The sequence below is a fragment of the Petaurus breviceps genome, unplaced genomic scaffold, assembly GCF_028583685.1.
Source record: "Petaurus breviceps papuanus isolate PSGF00001 unplaced genomic scaffold, PetGlider_PUasm1.0 172, whole genome shotgun sequence".
Lineage (NCBI taxonomy): Eukaryota > Metazoa > Chordata > Mammalia > Diprotodontia > Petauridae > Petaurus > Petaurus breviceps.
Window position 1 is genome coordinate 4259684 of NW_027185755.1, and position 21929 is coordinate 4281612.

At 46.7% G+C, this 21929-nt stretch overlaps 2 protein-coding genes across 4 annotated transcripts; both read left to right on the top strand.

Moving 5' to 3' along the window:
• Positions 1–127: 127 nt before the first annotated feature.
• TMEM205 (transmembrane protein 205) lies at positions 128–3250 on the top strand. 2 transcript variants are annotated; one of them, XM_069083029.1, is made up of 4 exons: positions 128–277; positions 616–736; positions 1683–1852; positions 2598–3250. In XM_069083029.1, the coding sequence occupies exons 2-4, from the start codon at positions 637–639 to the stop codon at positions 2907–2909; spliced, it is 582 nt and encodes a 193-aa protein (XP_068939130.1). In that variant the 5' UTR covers positions 128–277; positions 616–636; the 3' UTR covers positions 2910–3250. The 2 variants fall into 2 exon arrangements, with proteins under 2 accessions (XP_068939130.1, XP_068939131.1); XM_069083030.1 differs by having other exon boundaries at positions 184–333.
• RAB3D (RAB3D, member RAS oncogene family) lies at positions 1714–16951 on the top strand. Of its 2 annotated transcripts, XM_069083028.1 has the most exons (6): positions 1714–1852; positions 5415–5489; positions 7899–8126; positions 11798–11916; positions 13279–13403; positions 16380–16951. In XM_069083028.1, exons 3-6 carry the CDS (start codon positions 7899–7901, stop codon positions 16565–16567), a joined length of 660 nt encoding a protein of 219 aa, XP_068939129.1. In that variant the 5' UTR covers positions 1714–1852; positions 5415–5489; the 3' UTR covers positions 16568–16951. The 2 variants fall into 2 exon arrangements, with proteins under 2 accessions (XP_068939129.1, XP_068939128.1); XM_069083027.1 differs by lacking the exons at positions 1714–1852; positions 5415–5489 and adding an exon at positions 5811–5970.
• The last annotated feature ends 4978 nt before the right edge of the window (positions 16952–21929 follow it).

Consider the following 21929-nt stretch of genomic DNA (forward strand, 5'->3'; position numbering starts at 1 on the left):
TGAGGAGAAAGGTGATTGGATTAGATCTGAGTCGTAGTCGAGGTAAGAGGAGGGGCAGTGGGGTAGGAGACAAGGCGGGCGGGTTTTGTATAAGTATTCTCCTTACTGATTGGTTAAAGCCAAAGAGGGCGGAGTAAATGCTACAGAGCTCGCCAAGGGACTGGTCTGAAACCAGCGAGGAGGCGGGGCGGGAATGCTTGGGCTGAAGCATTAAGGTGGTGGGGCGGGGAGGGCTGCTGCTGAGGTCCAGGGTCCGCTGGGCTGGAGTGGAGCTTAGGTACGATCTCCCTCGACCCGGAGCCCCTGGTGGGAAGGGAACCACTGGAGGGGAAGGTAGGGAAGATGGAATACGGGATCTGGCCTCGGGAAGCCCGTGACTCTCGGGTCCCTGCACGCACAGAACTGGGGAAGGGGCTCCCCGGACCCTAGCCATGGCCCTGGCCCCAGAGGGTCGCTCCCTCTCCCTCGCTCTCCCTTCCGTAGGTGCAGGGAACCAGGTCCTTCTGGGTCTCTCCGACCTGGGATGCCTGAGCCTTGCGGGCACCCAGCTCCTTTCTTGGAGGTGGGGGGTGGACAGGGCTCTGAGCCTGGTTCTTTCTTCCTGCTCTACCCCAGGTGCGGAGCTGGAGCTGCGGGATGTCTTCAGAGGTGGAGCCGGGTGACCTGGCCAAGGTGGGCCAGGTGTTGATCCTGTCCGGTGTCTGGGGCATGCAGGTCTGGGTTACCTTCATCTCAGGTACGTTCCCCTCCCCCAGGGACCCTGGACTCTGCTCCTTGCTGAGGGGGGGGGGGAGGGGAGGAGGAAACAGAGCTGGGACCATAGGAATTTGTTAACAGATTTGGAGTTCGGAAGAGTCCAAGCAGGTTTCCACAGTAAAAAAATGAACATTCCAACCTTTGTAAGGAAGCTTCAGACCTTCTGATCCCTACCTAATACTCTTTGCGTTATAAGTAAAGAAATCAGATTTTAAAAATAAATTCCAATTTTAAAAAGTTTAAAAAGAAAAAGTCTGTTTCATGGAAGTATTTAAGTAGTACCTGAATGTATGATCATCTGTCAGGGATAAACAAAAGGAAATTCACTCCCTGGGTAATCTTCTCCCCCCACCCCCTCCTCCTGAGGTCTCTTCTAACTTGAATATTCTATTAGTCAATCAACTAGAATGCATTAAATGCTTGCTGTGTGCCAGACACTATGCTGACCACCTCATATTAATTTTAATTAGTTCCTTTCATTTATACATCTGTCATTTCTGAATATACTCAGCCCTAGTGAGCTTTCCCTTATGATAAAGAAAAGTAAGGGCTAAGTGACACATCCTCATCTTCTGACATTGTATGCAAAATTCCATATCCGTAGTCACCCAGCAAATGAGGCTCTGAGAAGTTAAGAAGTAGCCTCTGGGATTTTTACCTGTTACCCTCCCAACTCTTCCCTATTCTGCCCAAGAGATTTAGCTACTTTCTATACCTATCTTTTCCAACCTGAAAGCCTAGGTCCAATGCAAAAGTCTGAATTTCCAGGACTTGAGGCTGATCTGTCTCCTAGTCTAATCCTTTCAATATCAGAAAGGGGAAATGACTTGTCCCAGGTCACCCAAGAACCAAGTTGCAGAGTCAGAATATGTTCTTTGTACTCTTCAGCCATCCTCCTCATAACTCTTTTCCCACCCCATCCCTAGGATTTGTGTTGTTCCGGGGCCTGCCTCGACACACTTTTGGACTGGTCCAGAGCAAGCTCTTCCCCTTCTACTTCCACATCTCTCTGGCCTGTGCCACCATCAGCCTGGGCATTTTCCTGTTCCATCACCCATTGGTGAAGCTCAGCTTTACCCTGGCAGAAGCTGGTCAGGTACCAGGAGGCTGTGGGTGGGGGCTAGAGACCTGGGAGGCTGGCTACGAGGGAACATGGGCTTGGAGAGAACCCAAGGCACTCTGCAGTCCTTTCAGGACCACATCTGGCCGCTAGACCATATGTCTCTCAATATAGCTATTGGAGTTGGTGTTTTTAGGTTCCCATGAATTGGTCCTAATGACCAAGCCTCATTTGGGCTTCTGCTTTTCACTGAATTCATTGTTCTGAAACCTGCCAGACTGGGGACTTAAGTCTTTGCAGGAGGGCTTAGGCCTCTCCCTGGGGGAGTGGGTCCCACCCACTGGCTCTTGGTTCACAAGCCTGTTTGGAGTGAGGGGGATAAATCTGTCTTTGCTTCCTCTTATCCCTCCTCAAATGCCCAGGATATGGGGCATGCTAAGAGTAGGCAGCCTACCAAAGATAGTACTCCACACTCCTTTTTGCTAAAGTTTCTCTATTCACCTTGCTGTGTGTGGGGCACATATTCTCTGACTTTGTCCCTGGATAATACAATACCCAGGAGTCTTCTGGACTGCATAATTAAAATTATGTAAATAATGATGGTTGGCAGGAATGAAGAATTTCACCCTCTCCATCCTGTCCTACCTCCTCCCAACTGATAGAATGTGTTGAAATCCCTGGGAGGCAGCTGCTGGTCCCCAAGGCCACCCTCAGCAATGACCTTGGGCCTTGGGCGATGTCCCAGGGCCAGCCCCACAGCTAACTACAGCTTCCCTTCCAGCTGGGCCTCCTGGCTTTGAGCCTGGCTCTGTCAGCTCTGAATGCTCGGTGGCTAGAGCCCAGGACTACAGCTGCTATGTGGGCCCTGCAAGCAATGGAGAAGGATCGAGGTCTAGGTGGGGAACCCCCAGGACCTCCCCAGGGCCAGGGCCAAGACCCCTATCGTCGGCTTCGAGAGCAGGATCCCAAGTATCGGGCCCTTCGGCAGACCTTCTTCCACTATCATGGCCTCTCCTCCCTCTGCAACTTGGGGAATCTGCTTAGCAATGGCATTTGCCTTGCCTTCCTAGCACTGCACCTCCAAAGCCTATAGGAGCAGGACCTCTTACTGCTCAGAGGAGGCGGTTCTAGCTCCTTCCCTGAACCCAAATCTAACCCACATAGACCAGATTCACCTGGACTCTGTTCAACTGACCGTGTGGGTCAAGCAGCCAAGAGATAGAGGAGAGCCTGCCTCCTTCCCTATCCTCTGTCTGCCCATGGTCGTGGGTTCTAATTTTCTGATCCAGGCCACTCTTTATAGCTCTTCCTCCTTCCTCTGGCTATTCCAGGGATTGGCGGTGGCTCTAGCTTCCTGAGCCAGAACTGGGAGACTTTCTGTGACTGTGATTCTATATCGTGTATTTCCTATTAAAAAAAAATGGTTTCTCACAACTGCCTCTGGTGTGACTTAGATTAGAATTAGGGAAGATGATTCTACATACACCGCCTCCCCCCACCCCCAGCCAGACAGCATCTTCCCATTATCTAAGCTATTGCAGAGTCAGTTGTCCAGGTTGGGGTAGAATGTGACCAAGCACTGGCCTCACAGAAAGATGATCCCAATCAATAGCAATCTGGTCCCTTGGCTTCTCCCCTCTTAGGATCATAAGATTTTAGAGCTTAAAGGGATCTTAGGTCATGTAAGTCCAACCCCCTCATTTTATAATTAAAGAAACTGAGGAACAAAAGTTAAGTGACTAAGGTCACAAGTCTCAGAGGTGGAATTTGAACCCAGGACTTGTGACTCCAGAATGAAGGTTCTTTCCACTATTTGCCCTTCAAGTATCCATTCAATTCCCATTTCCCTGAAGCCTCCAAGGATTCAAATACATATTTAATCTAAATGCATTCATTTAACAGTTGGAGAGACTGAGTTCAGTTCAACAAGCATTTATTTGAGAGCCTACTCTGTGCCAAGCACTAAAGCACTGAAATAGGGCTACAATAGTCTTTGCCTTCAAGGAGTTTACATTCTAATGGGGGAAGTGGTAAGAGTAGCAACATGTGCACAGATAAGTAAATAGAAAAGAGGTACAATATACTTTTGGAAAGGATGGTGAAGGGGTGGCTAGATGGCAGGGGCGGCTAAGTGGCCCACTGAATAGAGCACTGGCCCTGGAGTCAATAGGACCTGAGTTCAAATTTGGCCTCAGACACTTAACACAAAACTAGCCTGTGACCTTGGGCAAGTCACTTAACCCCAATTGCCCTCCAAAAAGAAAAAAAAAAAGGCTAGGAGGAAGAGTTCATTTCAGACATAAAAGAATGGAAGGATGGATAGTGATAGGAGATGAAGTATATGGTCATCAAGAAGGCAAGTTTGACGGAAGAGTTTGCGAAAGTAGCACAAATGAGTCTGGTTTAAGAGCTGTACAAAACAGAAAATTTCCGTTTGATTGTATAAGTAATAAAGAACCAATGAAGTCTATTGAGTAGGGGGAGTGGTGATGAGGTCAGATCTACCCTTTAGGAAAATCACTGACAAGCTGTTCAGAGGATGAATTTGAGTAGGGGTAGACAAGGCAGGGAGACTGACCAGAATGCTGTCCAGTTGAGAGCTAGTAGAGGTCTGGTTGGTGGAGATATGAGTGGAGAGAAGGGGAGATGTTCAAGAGATATGGTGGTAGAAACTGACTGGATATGTTGGGTGCAGAGGACACAGGTTTCCAACCTGTGTTTCTCTCAACAGAAACAGGGAAGTTTGGGAATGGTGGGGGGAGGGAGGCAGAGAAGATAATAACAAGATCCTTTTTGGATAGGCTGAGTTTGAGATGCCAATTAGGATGTCCAATTTGAAATGTCCAGCACACTGTTGGTGATGACCAAAGCTCAGGAAAGAGACAAAATACATAAAGCATTAACACTTACTGTATGCCAGGCACTGTACTAAGTATTGAGAATACAATTACAAGCAAGCCAGACAGTTTCTTTTCTCAAAGAACTTAATATTTTAATGGCAGAAGACAAAATATAGAGGCTAGTTGGAAGGGGAGGGGAGTGTAGTCACACATGGAGGCCTAGTTCTGGGCAAGATAAGGCAAAAACCCACCTGTTGGGTTTGGAATCCCAGGGTCAGAATCTAAAGTTCTAGTGAGGGAAGGCTATAGTCAAGATGGATGGATATAGGCAAGATGGCCCAGTCTAGACAGATCTTGGATTCTTCAGCACAGAGATGACAATTAAAATCAGAGGTGCTGAAATGACCACCAAGTGAAAGTGTAGAGAGAAGGGATTTGAGGATGGAGCCTTGGGGCACACCCACAATGACATGGAGGAAGTATCTTTAAGTCTGAGAGGCCTAGGAGTTGCCAGAGAACCAAGAGAGGAGGGAGTATCCAGGCAGAGGTGACGAAGAATGTCAAAAGAGATGGCACATCTTGTACACAGGGCCAGAAGACCAGTTTGGTTAGGGCATAGGGTGGCGATTAAAGGTGATACAGCTGGGATGTAGCAGAGATGGAACTATTTTCCAGTTTTAAGGTAAGGGGTAAGGGTGAGGCTGAACAAAAGAAGATTGAAGACCATAAATGACATTTATTTATTTATTTCCTAAAAGGAAGCACAGGCTTTTCAGTTAGAAGGCCCGAGTTCTGGTTCCGGTTTCTGGTAATAACTACCTGTATGCTCTTAGGTAAGTCCTAGCCTCAGTTTGCTGACCTGTAAAAAGAACAATAATACTTGTTTTTCCATATTTTTCAGTTGTTCTGAGGAAATCTCATAGCTCTTATAGCTGTGCACTAATTATAATCAATGTAAACAGATTCGGCGGAGAGCCGAGAGCCAGGGGAGGCACATGCAGTCACCCCACTCTTGGGGGACCTTGTTGGAGAGGGAAAAACCAGGATTGCTTGGCCACCAGGGGGCCTGTCTGGGAGGGCTCAGTTGCTGAGGCCGAGGGCCCTCCCTCGTTCCCCCACCGCCCCTTTCCCGTTTGGGTTGGGTCGGGGCTAGGTGGGGCGGAGCTGGGCTGGGTGTACAGCCGGGATCCGGGAGGAGGCGGAGGCTGCCGAGCTTAGGCTGGCTAGAAAGTGCTCCGAGTAGGCGGAGGGAGTGGACGGTGTGACAGCAGCGCACCTAGCCCCGACCCGAACCCCGACCGGGTCCCCAGAGAGGTGAGGACCCCGTACCTCCCTGCCCCAGCGGTGCCGAGAAACTTTCCGGGCCAGACTGGAAGGCCGGTTTTCACTGGGACCTTCCCTGAAAACCAGACTGATTCTATTGTTAGAACTCGAGGATGGAGGCGGGGTAGTGGGGGAAGGGTCCAGAGTTATACCCAGTAAAAGGTTAATGGGGCAGGGTCCTTCCCCTACTTCAGACGCGAAAAGAGCGGCGAATGGAAACCACCTGAGGCACAGTAGTCATTGGGTCACATCTTTGGGGAGGGGCTCTGGGCTCCCTCTTTTCCAGCTCCATCTGTGTGGGGGTACCACATTGGGATGGGGAGTGGGGGGAAATGGGGAAGGGAACTTTTGTTCCCCCAGGCTCCAGACCTCTGCAAAGGAAACCTCCCCAGCACTGCAATACAGATGGGGGAGGGTGACATGTCCAAAGCCTGGAGAGGACAGACTTGTACCTGAAACTGTCATGGGTGGAGGGGGGAGGGGCCTGTACTCTGGGAGGGAGGAGGTGAAGGGGCATGAGGCCACCCTGAATCCAAGCTTGGCACTGGGACCTACTGATCCCAGCCAAACTCAGGGGTTTCCTACTTCCTTCCATCCTGTCCTTTCTCTCCACAAACTGGTTCTTCCAGATGACAGCAGGTCCTGGGAGGGCTTGGGCCTTGAGTATTAGTGGTGGGCCAATGAGTGGGATGAAGAGAAGGTTAGATATACTGTGTTACACAGCATCCTGTGGGAGGGATAGTGTTCCCTTAGGACAGCCCCCTTCTCATCATTCAAACAACAAGCATTTATAAAGCACCTACTGTGTGCCAAGACCTGGGCAGGTACTGGAGGTGCAGAGACAGAAATGAAACCACCCCCTGCCTTCTAGGAGCTTATGTTCTACCTAAGGAAGAACTATGTATGTAGCTATAAACAACAAAAACTGGATAGGCACCCTTTCATTGCTCAAGAAAACATCACCTGTCCCCCTTTTAAGAAGAGAATTTTCAGGAGCCTCACCTCCCTACCTGGGGAGAAATGTGATAGGACTTTTCTGGGAAACTCAGGAGTCTCCCTGCCTCCTTCTCAATCCCCAACCCAAGCTAGAGCAGGCAGGCAGAGGGCTAGGGAAAGGTTCTTATTCTGGAGCACAGTGATCATCTTGATAACCCTCAGCATTTCTAAAGCTGTCTCATTTGGCCGATTAGTAGTGGATGGCTATACTTAGCCATGCCTCTTTGGGGAGAGAATCTCTCTGGCTCTGAGAATTCTCAGAGGAAATGAGGGCATTCCAAGGGAAGTCCTTATATCTTCCAAGAAGTCAGAGATGAAAAGGAACAAGGAGCCAACCTATTTGAAAAATCTGAAGTTAGAGAGTTTGGAAACATGGCTGAGTATGACGCCAGGTTGGAAATAGAAAAGGGATTCTTCAGGAGAAAAACTGAATTCCCTCAAGTAAGGCAAGATAGCCTGGAGGGCGGCTGGCCATGGTTGGTGATGGGGAAGGGGTTAAAGCCCTGGAGAATTTTACCTGGCTGATGATGGATGGGCAGGCGGAAGGGCTGCCTGGATCAGCGTGGCAGTAGGAGGTGCCAAAGTCAATAGAAAGTCGGGCTGCTGACTTCGGGAGCCTGATTGGGGATGGAGGGGGATGGTGAAGGCCAGGTGGCTGGTTCCCTTCCCTTCTCTATATCCCTCCCAGGTAGCAACATCCAGATCTCTGGGGGCAAAGTCCATGCTGGCCACACCCCCTTCAAGGCCCAGTAAATTCCCTGACCCTCAACCGTCCAGAGGGTTGTGAATCCCCACTTCAGCGACCACAGGGAAAAACCACTGAAGGTGAAAGTTCTCCTAAGGGTTGGAGTAAAGACTTGTGCAGGGGACAGGGGAAAGTTAGGGGATCCTTCACCTAAAAAGAAGCCCTCTCCTCATCCCAGATGGCCTCAGCTGGAGACCCCCACATTGCTCAGAAAGATGCTGCTGACCAGAATTTCGACTATATGTTCAAGCTGCTTATCATTGGGAACAGCAGTGTGGGGAAGACCTCCTTCTTGTTTCGATATGCCGACGATTCTTTCACCTCAGCTTTTGTCAGCACGGTGGGCATTGACTTCAAAGTTAAGACCGTTTACCGAAATGAGAAGCGGGTCAAGCTGCAGATCTGGGTGAGTGCCAGGGTGATGACTAGACTCCATGGAAGGCATGATGGCAAGGAAATGGAGTCTACCCAGTGGGTAGTACAGATGTGTATGTGTGTGTATGGGGGAGGATGACTGACCGGCATCCTAGAAGAGGAGAGAGTAGCAAAGATATGGCCCTGAGCACTCACCTGACCTGGCAACCTCTAAGAGGGCATATCACCTCTCCCTACCACTCCACCCCATCTCAGGAATTTGCTATGGAAATGGAAGGCTGAAGTAGAATTAGCCTGGTTTGAGTCAGAGTATGCCTTTAGGGTGTGGTGGGTGGGCCTTGTGATCTCATATACAATTATAGACCCTCCCCTCATGGAGCCGCTAATCTGAGAGGGGAGACCTGAGTCTTATGGTCAGGGAGCCCCATGTCTGACAAAAGGAACATAGAGGCCATATCACTCCATATGGCTAATTTGGTTTGTCAGCAATGCCCAGAAGCAGAGCTAAAACAGAGGCGCCTCTCCAGAGCCTGGAAACAAGTCAGCAAGGAGCAGTCTCACATCCTCACTGTCTCTCCTACTTCCTGGGCAGGAGCTGGTGCAACAGTCCTGGACTCCCAGGTCTCTGTCACCAAGGTCTGGTTGTCATGGTTACAGCACCAGCTGTGCCAGATGGCTATTGTCATTTGTGTGTGTCCTAAGGATGTGTGTGTGTCCTAGGGATGTGGGTAATGTCCAGGTGACTCACAAATTCACAAAGATTTGAGAGCCACTGTTAGATGCCAGCAGCATAGGGTCTGGGCTTTTTACATTAGCATTCTTTCTTTGCTTGGATTGGGACCCTGCCTAGCCCAGCCTTCATGGTACCCTGACCCTCTTTTCTGTCCTTTCCCTTCTCTACCTCCTCTTTTTTTGAGGCCTCTGCTCAGTCTGCCCTTTGTTTCTCAGCAGCCATGAGCCTGAAAAGGCAGAAAAGACTCTGGGGCACAGTTATAAGTAGGGGTTGAAGGGTGGGATGGATGGTTCTTTTGTCCCCATGCCAGTCTCAAACAGGGAATGTGTAGCCAGGCTCACGCCATGGTCTTTCTCTCTTCTCTCCCAAGAAAGGACCTGAGGGGCCACCAGCCCCTTCTCTACTTCCTGCATCCTCATCTTCCATGTGTGGGGTACCTTGGAGCCTAGCACTGGGGCTGGCAGGGGTTGCCACAGTAACACAGAGCTTCCTGAGTTCAGTCTGCTCAAATAGCAGGGCTGTGGGTGTATGGTGGGTGTTGGGAGGAGGCTTGGCTCACTGGGCCTGTAGGCGTGTGTGTGTGTGTGTGTGTGTGTGTGTGTGTGTGTGTGTTGTGTGTAGGATGTAGGAGGCTGAAGTACCCAAGAATCACTGCTTCCTTAGAATAAGCATAAGCTGAAGTTTGAACAGGGGAAAGATCCACCCATCCTGCCCCTCATTCCCAGAATGTCACTGGGCACACTCTGCAGCCGGAATTGCCGATATCCTGAAAGTGTTTTACAGTTTATGTCTTGAGTTTCCCTTGGATCTAAGGGGAAATGTCTCTGCCCTCAGATAAGGAGCAAGTTGATGTTAGAAGCTATGTCTCTACCCTCAGATAGGAAACTGGAAACTTATCTCCCCTCTAAGTTCAGGGATCTGGGAAAGAGAAGACCAGGAGGGAGCAGGATAGCTGTTTTCGGGTATTCAAAGGTCTATCATGTGTTTGATCCCAGGGGTCAGTTGAATTAGAAACAATATGTGGAAGCTGCAAAGAGACAAATTTAAGCTCCATTCCAGGAAAATGTTCCGAACAATTAGAGCTGAACCAAAGGCTGCCTTGGGAAATTCACAGGATTGTAGAGCTCTAGCTAGGATAGGAGGTTCCCCCACACTTGAAGTGATGTCTTTAAGGTTGAGACCTGCTGACTGCTTGTCAGGCATGTGGTCATGGGGATTTCTTTCCAGCTGTGGGTTGGACTAGAAATGCCCTAATACTGTGATTCGTTAGGGTATACGCCTTCCTCCACCTCCACCCACTACTGGGCATCCCCTGGGAACATGGGCTTTGTCTGCCTTCAGACTAAGGGCTCCAGGATCCAGATCATGCTCCCCCTTCCAAAGATTAAGGTCTCCCCGAGGTCACAGTTGTATTACAGAATTCAAGTTTTATAAAGGACCTCAGCAACAGTCGCCTACTCAAAAGAAATCCCATAACACAGGCTCTTCATGGAGATCTCCAAAGGATAGGAGCCCACCACTTCTCAGGGATGAGTTATTCCATTTTGGACAGCTCTAACTGTTATAGAGTTCTTTCTGATGTCAAGTCTTACATTTGTCTAAATTTTTGCAAGTTCCACCCTATTTCTTTTTTTTTTTTTTAAGCAATTAGGGTTAAGTAACTTGCTCAAGGTTACATGGCCAGTTATTTCTGGGTGTGGTGCTGAGTGTCTGAGCCCGGGATTCGATCTCCAGGTCGTCCCGACACTGGAGCCGGTGCTCTTACTCGCTGAGCCACCTGGCCGCCCCTAAGCAATTGGGGTTAAGTAACTTGCTCAAGGTTACACGGCCAGGTGTTTCTGGGTGGGTGCCACCCTATTTCTCCTGTTTGACTGTCCTCTGAAATTAAACAGAACAAGATGAATTCCTCTTCCATGTGATAGCCCTTTAATTACTTGAAAGCAGCCATTGAAGCAGCTCTTTTTGTGATGGGTAAGAATTTGAAATGAAAGGGATACCCATCAACTGGGGAATGGCTAAACGAAGCGTGGTACATGATTATAATGGAATACTATTGTGCTATAAAAAATGGCAAACAGGATGATTTCAGAAAAACCTGGAAAGACTTACAAGAACTGATGCATAGTAAAATGAACAAAACCAGGAGAACATTGTATACAGTAACAGCAATATTGTTTGACGAAGAACTGTGAATTACTTAGCTATTCTCAGCAATAAAATGATCCAAGACAATCCCAAAAGATTAATGATGAAGTGTACTATCCACCTCCAGAGAAAGAACTGATACTGAATGAATACAGACTGAAGTATGCTATTTTTCACTTTATTCTTTTTTCTTTTATTCACGATGTCTTGTCTAAATGACTAATGTGGAAATGTTTTCAGAGGTGGGGGAATCTGCAGCTTCATGTGGCTCTCTAAGTCCTCAAGTGAGGCCCTTTGACTGAATTCAGACTGTTTGTGTGATGTTTGGATTCAGTCAAGGAGCAGCACTTGAGGACCTAGAGGGCCACATGTGACCACAGATTCCCCACCGCTGTTTTACAAAATTTCACATATATAACCTATATCTGATTGATTACTGCTGGGGAAGGGGAAGGAGAGAGGGATAGAATTTAAAACTCAAAACTTTAAATACAAATGTTTAAAACTTGGGGGAAAAAGAAAAGTAAAGAGCCATCAAGTTCTCCCTGAGTCTTCTCTGCAGGTTAAGTATTAGTAGTTCATTGGTTAAATCCCCACTTGGCCAGATTTAAGGCTTCCAGAGGGCAGGAGCAAGGCTCTTACATTAGACAGGTCTCTCAATTATAAAGGAGTTGTCTGGTGTTCAGTCACCTCTGAAATCCCTAACATGAGGGAAATTCAGGATGCTAGCAACATTAGGGCTGGATGTGGTAGGCTTCAGGGTTTGGGTGGTGGTGGGAATGAGGAACCAGGAGCAGAAGTTAGCTCATTTCGATGTTCTGCAGGACACTGCAGGGCAGGAACGCTATCGGACCATCACCACTGCCTATTACCGGGGTGCCATGGGCTTCCTGCTAATGTATGATGTCTCAAACCAGGAATCCTTCAATGCCGTCCAGGACTGGTGAGTTACCCCTACCCATCACTCCCTTTTCACAATGCCAGATGCCAAGCCCCATGTTCCTTGCTGGGGTATCTGCTGGTAGATGAGAGTGTTTGCCTTCAAGGGGAACTCAAGCTAGCCTTACATAGAAAGGCTTCTTTATGTTTGGGTGGGGGTTTTTTCCCTTTTTGAAATATTTTATTGATACTCTCAAAAAAGAACCCAACAACATTGTTGTCACTTCCCAATGACTCCTCTACCCAATCCCAAAAAATCTTCCCTTGTAGCAAAGTTAAAACAAATCAAGCTAGTGTATGCTTCATTCCACACCTATAAACCACCACCTCTCTGCCAAGAGAAGGAGCCTCATCTTTTAAAAAAAAGTTTTTAAATGTAATTTTATTTTTTTCAGTTAACGATCTATTTTTTCTTCCTCCCACCCATCCCTCCATCCCACCCTCCATACACAAACACACCAGAAAGAAAGAAAAACAAAGTATGCGCAAACAAGTCTGCATAGACAAGCAGTATGAATTCCCTCATTGGCCCTGTCCAAAAATCATAAAGCTCAGTCTGCACCCTGAGTTCATCACCTTTCTGTGAGGAGGTGGATGACATGCTTGCTTCATCACGTCCTCAGAATCGTGCTTAGATCAAAGTTCTTAAGTCTTTCAGAGTTGTTTGTTTTTATACTATTGTTATTGTTTTAGCTTTTACAAAGGAATATTTACTTCAAGGTATAACAAGAACATACAAATATTTTCCCCTATACATTGAAGGCTTAATCCCTTCTTACCCCTCCCCCCAATCTGAGAAGAGGAGAAGGATTAACTACTCAGCTTTAGCTCAGACCCTACATGGCCATTAGTTTCACCATTTTAAATGTCCAAAGCCCTGCCTATTCTTGCCACCCATAATCCTGTCTTCTTCCCTGTGAGACTGGTAGCAACATCTGGCCCAGAATCTTAGGCTCCAAGCTCCCCATGGCTCAAACTGTCATGTCCAAAACTCTACTCCGACACCTAGAACTGAAGAGGACAAATGAAACAAGCTCAAAGCCCCCAGCCCATTTCTCAGAGCCACTGAAAAGAGAAAGGTCTTTCCCCATCCAGTTTAAGACATGGTGCCATTGCTATGAGCGAATGCATGGCATCCCAGGATACCTCCAGAAAGTGAACTACAGTGCTGTTAAGCGTTGTGATCCTTTCTTCAAGCTACTCATAAGCCCAAAATCATAGATGTCTCCCTAACCCACTTTTGACTAGGCTGAGTCACTCTGACTGGGGACAGTCATTCAGGTCCCTGGGTCTGGCCAAGCAAGCTTGTCTTGGAGGTAGGCATGGTCACTAAGCAGAAATATTTTTGCTTCCCTTTCCCCTCCAGGGCCACACAGATTAAGACATACTCCTGGGATAATGCCCAGGTCATCCTCGTTGGAAACAAGTGTGACTTGGAGGATGAGCGGGTAGTGTCCACAGAAGATGGCAAACACCTTGCTGATGACCTAGGTTAGTGATGGTTGGAGGGGCAAGCGACCCCTCCCTTCACCCCAAATCTTGGGAAACTTTGGAAACTGACTTGGCACTGCTCTGATCTCTGAGCCAAGCCTGACTAGAGAAACAAGCAGGTGCTACGAGACCTCTGGTTTCTCCAACATAAATCTGGAGTAATTTCTCTGGGATAAGACTATCTACCCCCAGAAAGTATGCAGGGCTTCTGGAAATGGAGGGTAATATAGAGGCAAGATGAAGTCTTCCATGTTCTCTGTGCTCTCTTCATTTCATTAACTTATTTTTTTACTGGCATTCCTAATTTCCTTCTGCTCAGGTAAATATTACCATTGAGATACAGATTGGCATGGTAAGTAGAGGGCTTGCCCTGGCTTCCTGCCTCTGATGCATACATGAGTGAGTCCCTTCACTTCTCAACATATGCCTCGGGCAGCTCCCTGGCTATGAGGTTTGATTTTAAATCTTATTTTTGTCACTTTCTTTTGTCTTTGCATCCCTTTCATTTCTGAATCTCTCTCTCTCCCTCCTCCCATCCCTTACCCAATGAGTCATCACTTTGTAACAACATGTTTTTAAAAAGAAAAAAATATATATTAGTTCAATAAAAGCCAACCAACCTATCACCCATGTCTGGGCCTAGAAATTGTCAAAAAAAATTTAACTGGTGTCAGTGAAGGGAATTCTCTACCCTGATCAAGTGATAGAACTAGACAGTGGTGGCCCCCCCCCCCCATATTAACATGAATTTGTTATACTGGGTTTACTCACAAATCTGATGACTAAGGTAGTGAGATAGGCCTCAAGGGTGGAGGTGGTGGGGAGGAGCTAGCCAGTAGGTAATCCCTATCCAGATAATTAAATATTGTAATATTGGCTATAATTCATACATTCATTTAGTCTCTGAATGAGGAGGGACCTCTAGTCATTTAGTCTGACCCACACCCAAGTGGTAACCTCTTCTACAATATATCTGACAAATTATATATGAAACAGCAATGGAGAGAATGCTGGACCCGGAGTCAAGAAGACCTGAGTTCAAATCCAACTTCAGACACTTATTAGCTCTGTGACCCTGGACCAGTCATCTGATGGTTTTCTGCCTTGATTTCCTCATCTGTAAAGTGTATATGTTGGGGTGGGGGAAGGTAATAATAGCACCTACCTCCCAGAGTTGTGAGCATCAAATGGGATAACGTGTGTAAAGGGTTTTACAAACCTTAAAATGCTATATAAATGCCAACTGTTATAGTACCTAGTATGCTGTTATCCCTTGAAGATTTCCTCTGATGAGTAACTCACTATTTCACAGAAATGCTCCATGCCACTCTGGGACAGCTATAATTGTTAGAAAATGTCTCCTTATCAGTGGCAACTTCTTATAGTGGATGGAGAACAGCCCTTGGGGCCGAGAAGAACTGGGCTCAGTTGCTGTCTTGGGCACATGCTGGCTGTGGGACCCTGGGAGAGTCACTGAAGGGCTCAGTGCCCTAGCATTGTAAGCTTTGGGGGAAGTGCTGATCTGCAATGGTGGCAGGGAGTTCCCTGTGCCAATGAAATCACAGATCCAGTCCCTGAACTTCTTCCTCTTGGCCAAAATTGGCTACTGTCCACTGCTCTTACTTCTCTCTGGAACAAGCCAAACAAGCCTCTTACCTCTTCCTTATGATAGGTCTTCAGATATTTGAATCCAATTCAATTTAATTCAGAAAACACTTGGTGAAAGGATAGAATACTGGACCTGGAGTTAGGAGGACCTGAGTTCAAATCCAGCCTCAGACACTTACTAGCTGTGTGACCCTGGGCAAGTCATTTAACTCTGCCTCAGTTTCCTCATCTGCAAAATGAGCTACAGAAGAAAATGGCAAGCCACTCTCCAGTATATCTGCCAAGAAAACCCTGAATGGGGTCATGAAGAGTTGGACACGACTTAAATGATTCAACATAATAACACATGGCATTGGGGATACAAAGACAAAAAAAAAATAGTCCCAGCCCCTCACAGCCATCCTGTCTCCCCTTCTCTCATCTAAACTAAGCAATTCCAGTTCTTTCAGCTAATCACTGCCTGGCACAGTCTCTTATCTCACTCCTCTTTCCATCTAGGCCCCTCTCTCCTGGTCATACTTCAGTTTGTCAATATCCTTCCTAAAACATGGCAACCAGAACCAAAGGTCTGTCTCCAAAGTGGTCTGATCAGGGCACAGGCCAGAGATTGACTAGCGTCCCCTCAAAGCACTAATCAGAACTAACCTTTATAAAGTGCTTTTCACCTGTCACCTCATTTGATCCTCACAACAACCCTGGGAGGGAGATACTATTATTGCCTCCATTTTACAGATGAGGAAACTGAGGCAAACAGAAGTCAGGTGACTTGTCCAGGGACACACAGATAGCATGGGTCCAAGGTTGAACCTAAGCTCAGGTCTTCCAGACTCTCCATAAATCGCACCTCACTACTGGCTAATGATTAGTTATCATGGCCATAACTAAAGTGTAATAACTGGGGCTTTGTGTAGGGCTCTAGGGCACCAACATTTACAAGGTATTGATAGCACTTGTAGTGTCATGTAGTGTAGAAATATGGAGCTTGGCCCCTAGTTAGCAAGAAAGGTTAGTTAAAAGAGGAAGTTGCCACATGATGTACTTTTCCCCCACTCACCCTAGGGGAGGCCCTCTCTAGCCCAGTCTGCCTTGCTCTCTACCCTGCCTCCACTGGAGGTTTAGAGGCTGGCCTCCATAGTAATACCCTGGAGGTTTACTGAGGCCCCTGTCTCCCCAGGGAACAGCATCCTGGTTCCCTGCTGTTCCTCATTCCCACTCTGGTAGAACCATCCCAGTGAGTGGTTTACTGGTTGTGGCCAGGCAAGTCATATTCAGAGCTTTCCCATAGGGGGTGGACAGAAGGTGGGCAAGCAGAGGGTAACACCCTTCACGGAACCATCTCACCCACATCCCTTCTCTTGCTCATTGTAGGTTTTGAGTTCTTTGAAGCCAGTGCCAAGGACAACATCAATGTGAAGCAGGTGTTTGAACGCCTGGTGGACATTATCTGCGAGAAGATGAATGAGAGCTTGGAAGCAGGATCCGGTACCATCGGCAACAGCAAGAGTGCAGCCCTCAGCGACACGCCCCCTGCCCAGGCTAGCACCTGCAGCTGTTAACATTGGGGCTGCCTGGACTCCAGGCCCCCCAGCCACTCTTCCTGCCAGGCTTTACCACTGCCATGGACATTCTGCTACCAGGGGCAGTAAGGGGCACCCCTAGGTCCCTCCTTGTGTCTGCTCACAAGTCCAGCTGACCCACTCCCCCCATGGGGGACTGCAGCCTGAAAGGGCCTCTGTTCCTGTTCCCACTGTGTGCAGGACTCTGGTACTCCTTGTTTCTCCCTATAAGCCTGCTTGCCAGCTCATTTAGAGAGAAAGGGATCCCCCACCCTAACACATCTAGTATTTCTACCTTGAAGGGATCCAGTTATAGAAATATGAGGAGAAGTTGGTGATGTTGGCTGTGAGTTTGGTGCTGACTAAAGGTTTAGGGAGAGCAAACATGCATGACCTGGCATTTCCTTTTTTTGGGGGAGGGGGAGAGGGGTGGTGAGATTGATGTGGGATTTAACATGCTGCAGCTGAGTCCCGAGCCAGGCAGTTGAATGAATAAATAGTGGGGAGGAAAGGAGAATGGGGGTGCGAGGGTCCTAGCCATTCCAGCATCAAACAGCAAGGCATTTTCTCAATTTGCTACCAAAAAGTCCATGGAGTGGTAGATGGGCTTCCTCTTGGATTTTCAAGAGTACCATTATGATGGGTGAACTCCAATGACCAGAAGTAGTAGCCTTTGCCTGTGGCCAGTACTGGCCTTTGATTATCCTTGGACCGATATCCTTCCAGGCCTTTGTCTACTCTTATCCCAAAGATCCTCCTTGTTGCTTGAGAACACACGGAGCAGCAAAGTCGTTCTTTGTAGTTCTGCTGGAACACTGGAAACTCATAGAAGGAAAAGACTACTCCAGTCATTTCTTCTCACTTCAGGGACTTTCAGTTTGAACTTTCAATTGAATGAGAGCTTGAATTGAACTTGCTTTCATTTGTCCCCATAATGGTCCTGCTTTCATTCCAAATATCCCCACTGTAGTCATCTCACCTCCCCCATCCTCCCCATTCCCCTCATCCTCCATCCCTCCCCAATAAAGATTTCATTATAGAAATATCAATAGCTGTAATGGGTGGAGAATCAGACTTTAATATACAAGTCTTGAGTTTAATAAACTTACATGGACTCTTTGAAAGACTGTGAGGCTAAGGGGGCATGATGGTGACCTCAGATCTGCCTTGGAGGCCCCAAAGAGCTGGTTTGGTTCCAGCACAGTTGGGCGTTGTAAACCTTTACTTCCTGCCAGGAAAGGAAATTGAGCAAAGGTCTGGCAGTTCCCCTTGTTCCCTGGGTAAATCAAATACACAGGGGCTCTTCTGAAGACCATTGAGAAAGAGTTGTCCAGGACTCATCACCTATCCTAGAACTGGTGAAAACCAGATATAGCCTCCTTTGTACACCCAATGGAAGGATGATGAGAGGCACTTACTTCTAATTCAGCTCATTTTAACAATCATTTTATTGAGTGCCTACTTTGTACAAGGGACTGTTGGTGGGGATAGGGAGACAAACATTCCCTAAAATATTGTTTCTTCTCTAGGGGCTTCTAAATAAATAAATATAATCTTAGAAGGGAGAGTACACTATGCAGACTTTCAAAGCTAAGATGTGTTTTGAGGGGTGGGTGGGAGAAAGGTCTTAGATTTTCCCCTAGTGAAAATGTCGGTCCAATCCATGAGTATGTTGATAAATGTTTAACAACCAGCTCTCAGGGGAGGGGGGAGAAGCATACACATAAAACATTTTTACATTTAATCTGAATTATTAATATTTTCTCCATTTCTTTCTTAAGTCTAGATTACCAACAAAATAATAAACCAAGCCCTGATTTGGAGCATTTGCCAGTTTCCAAGGTATAAATGCTCACCCTGAGAATTTAATAATCAACTCTTGCAAGTCAGGTTCAACTGGCTCCGGCATACTCCTGGTTCAGGCTCTCATTTCACAGACATGACCTAGATGTGTTCTAGACCCATCAGGACAGGTGCCCTCTGCCTCTAGATTATAGGAACAGGTGTTCTGCTAATGGTCCATACATCCCTCAGATCTTCCTGCTGTAAGCCAGTCACTAAGCCAATAGAAACTCTACCCCCCCCCCACCATATTTAAAGTCAAAGGACCTGAATTCAAATTTCAATACTGCCATTAATTATGCGACCTTGGGCAAGACACTCAACCTCAGTGGGCCTCAGTTTTTTTCACTTGTAAAATGAGAGGGTTGGATAAGGAGTATTCCAGCCCCAAATCTATGACTAATGGGAAAAAACAAGGTTTTATGTGGAGGGTGTTGGAATCATGGTTTCCTGTTGGGAATGCCCTGACTTCCTCCTTGCTGGAAGAGAGTTGACTTTCACTGCCATCTCAGCTTGAAACAGTATCCCGTGCTCACTCCAAGTAGGGAGGGGGAGGGGAAGAGGACTCTGCTTATTTATAAGCAGCAGCCCTGACCTCCATTACTACTATTTCTTTCTTTTTTTTTTTTTTAAAGCAATCTGGGTTAAGTAACTTGCTCAAGGTTACACGGCCAGTTATTTTTGTGTGGGTGCCGAGTATCTGAGGCCGGAACCAATCCTAGGTCTCCCGATGCTGGGGCTGGCACTCTTCACTATTTTTTCTAAGGCTACCTGGGCCAATGGGCAGAGCCACACCTCCTTCTGGAATTATCTCAGTTGGACTTTCTCAGGGCAGTTTTTGTTTGAGACACCCTGTCAAAAACTAAAGAAATAGGGTGCAGCTAAGTGACACAGTGAATACAACCCCAGCCCTGGAGTCAGAAGGATCTGAGTTCAAATGTGGCCTCAAACGCTTGACACACTTACTAGCTGTGTGGCTTTGGGCAAGTCACAACCCCAATTGCCTTGCCTTCCTCCCTCCAAAAAAAAACAAACAAACAAAAACTAAAGAAATGGGCAATGGCCCAAAGGTGAGAAATCTTCTAAAAGGTGAGAATTTTTTGCATTTTTCAGCCTTCATTTTAAAGAAGACCAATGACATCATGATGTCTTGACTTCACTTGACATGAGTTGGATTGAAATGAGGCAGAGTTTGCACAAAGTCCTCAGTCTCACTTTTTCTTCCAGAGTTATCAAAAGTCCAGTGGCAGGGCAAAAATCAGGACAAGTGGTCATTGCCCAGGATGCAGGGGATGACCTCGGTGTCTTTGATTTCTTTTGTGTTTTTTTTGTTTTTGTCTTTTTTGGAGGGGGAAAGCCAAAGCAATTGGGGTTAAGTGACTTGCCCAAGGTCACACAGCTGCTAAGTGTTAAGTGTCTGAGAATGATTTGAACTCAGGTCTCCTTGACTCCAGGGGCCAGTGTTCTATTCACTGCATCACCTAACTGCCCCATCTGTGATCTCTGACCAGGCTCTAAGCTCTCCACAGCACCTGATTCAGCCACTTTCAAAGTTGTTGGAACGAATTGTTCTCTGCCCATTCCTTGGTGTGGAGTGAAGTCTTCACATGCTTGGGGTAGACATCCTCCCTAACTCACCAATGGCTTTGAGACCTTCAAACAGCCAATGAATGTGACTAGGGAAAGGAGAGAGGATTATGTTGCAGATGGCCTTGTCCTAGGTGATCCTCCTTGGACGTCCACTATTGGCTTTATGCATGCTCTGTTTGGGGGGATGGAGATGTTACCTCCTGTTCACAGCTAGCCATTAGGGAGTGTGGTTAAAATCATAATGTAGCTTATGGGCTAAACTGTTTTTTGTTGTTTTTTTTAACCTGGGCTTCACAACCCCCTAAGGGGTCAGTGAACTTGAATGGGAAAAAAAAATACATCTTTGCATTCCCATTAATCTCTAACTGAAATTTAACAATTATTTAATTTAATTATTTAAGAACATTATTCTGAGAAGGGGTTCATAGGCTTCATCAAACTATCTAAGGGATCCTCAAAGAGATTAAGAATCCCAAAAGAAGCCTTGAGGCCTTTTTTTGATCCCCTAGTTCCCACCCCCAATCCCCAGCTGCTAGTGATGGATGAAGCTCTGAACCTGGAGTCAGGAAAACGTGAATTCAAATTCGTTTTCAGATACTTACTAGTTGTGTGACCCTGGACAAGTGACTTAACCTCTGTCTGCCTAAATTTTCTCATCCATAAAATAGTGATAATAGTACCTACTTCCTGGGGTTTTGAAAGAAAAGAGTGAGATAGTACATGTAAAGTTCTTTGCAAACCCTAAAGAACTATATTAATGACTCCCTCCAAATTACCTCATATGTAGCTACATAGGTACACATTGCCTTCCTGGGCTGGACAATAAGATCTTCATGGACAAAGACTAGTTTTGTTCTTCCATTTCACTTGAACCTAGCATGGTCATTTTTCAGTGGTGTCTGACTTTTCCAGTCCCCATTTGGGATTTTCTTGGCAAAGATAGGGGAGTCATTTGCCATTTCCTTCTCCAGATCATTTTACAGATGAGGAAACTGAGGCAAACAATGTTAAGTGACTTACCCAGGGACACCCAGTGTCTGAGGCTAGATTTGAATCCAGGTTTTCCTAACTCCTGGACCAGAACTCTACCCACTGTGCCATGTAGTTGCCCCTAGCACATAATAGGTGCTTAATAAATACATAAGGATTGGTTGATGTACTTGGGATAGGCCACACATAAAGACTACCTGTTGTAACCAGCTGGCAGAGTTGAAGTTGGTAGGTAATTAAATGGCAGGGTCTGCCTCCAATTTGATTTGATTCAGCAAATTAAAAATTAAATAGCTACTATGTTCAATATCCTATACTGGAAAAAGGCACTCTCCCTGCACTCCAAGAGCTTCCACTTTCCTAGGGGAGTTGTGGTATATCCACAAATAATTATGCTATAAGGTATGATAGACCAGGACTGGAAATTGCTCCAGCACATTTTGAGGAGGCAGAGGTCACCTGTGGGGTGGGAAAGGGTGAGCAACCCTAGAACTGGCCTTTGAAAGCAGAGAAAGATTTCAACAGGCAGATCTGAGTTGGGGCGAGAGGTGTTATGAGAGAAGAGTCTGTGTGTCCATGTGGGGGATCAGGGAATGGCTAGTCATCTATTTTATTTTTTTCATTTTTCAAATGATTTATTAACTTCTGATTTACATCATTCCTTTCCATCAGATTTTGAGTTACAAATTTTCTCCCCATTTTTCCCCTACCCACCACCCCAAAATAGCAGTCCCACAGGATATCCCCTCCTCCAATCTGCTCTCTCCCATATCTTCTCCCATCCCCTGTCTACTTTTCCAGTAGGGCATGGTGGATCTCTATGCCCCAGTGCCTGTATATCTTATTTTCCAATTACATGTAAAATAGTATTAATAATAGTATATATATATATGTGTGTGTGTGTGTGTGTGTGTGTGTGTGTGTGTGTGTGTGTGTGTGT

Bases quoted from the DNA above. Each gene is read 5' to 3' on its own strand.
- RAB3D (XM_069083028.1), top strand. From the start codon at position 7,899: ATGGCCTCAGCTGGAGACCCCCACATTGCTCAGAAAGATGCTGCTGAC. The intron at 11,917-13,278 runs GTGAGTTACCCC...TTTCCCCTCCAG, and splicing joins TTCAATGCCGTCCAGGACTG to GGCCACACAGATTAAGACAT. The intron at 13,404-16,379 runs GTTAGTGATGGT...TGCTCATTGTAG, and splicing joins ACACCTTGCTGATGACCTAG to GTTTTGAGTTCTTTGAAGCC.
- TMEM205 (XM_069083029.1), top strand. From the start codon at position 637: ATGTCTTCAGAGGTGGAGCCGGGTGACCTGGCCAAGGTGGGCCAGGTG. The intron at 737-1,682 runs GTACGTTCCCCT...CCCCATCCCTAG, and splicing joins CTGGGTTACCTTCATCTCAG to GATTTGTGTTGTTCCGGGGC. The intron at 1,853-2,597 runs GTACCAGGAGGC...CTTCCCTTCCAG, and splicing joins CCCTGGCAGAAGCTGGTCAG to CTGGGCCTCCTGGCTTTGAG.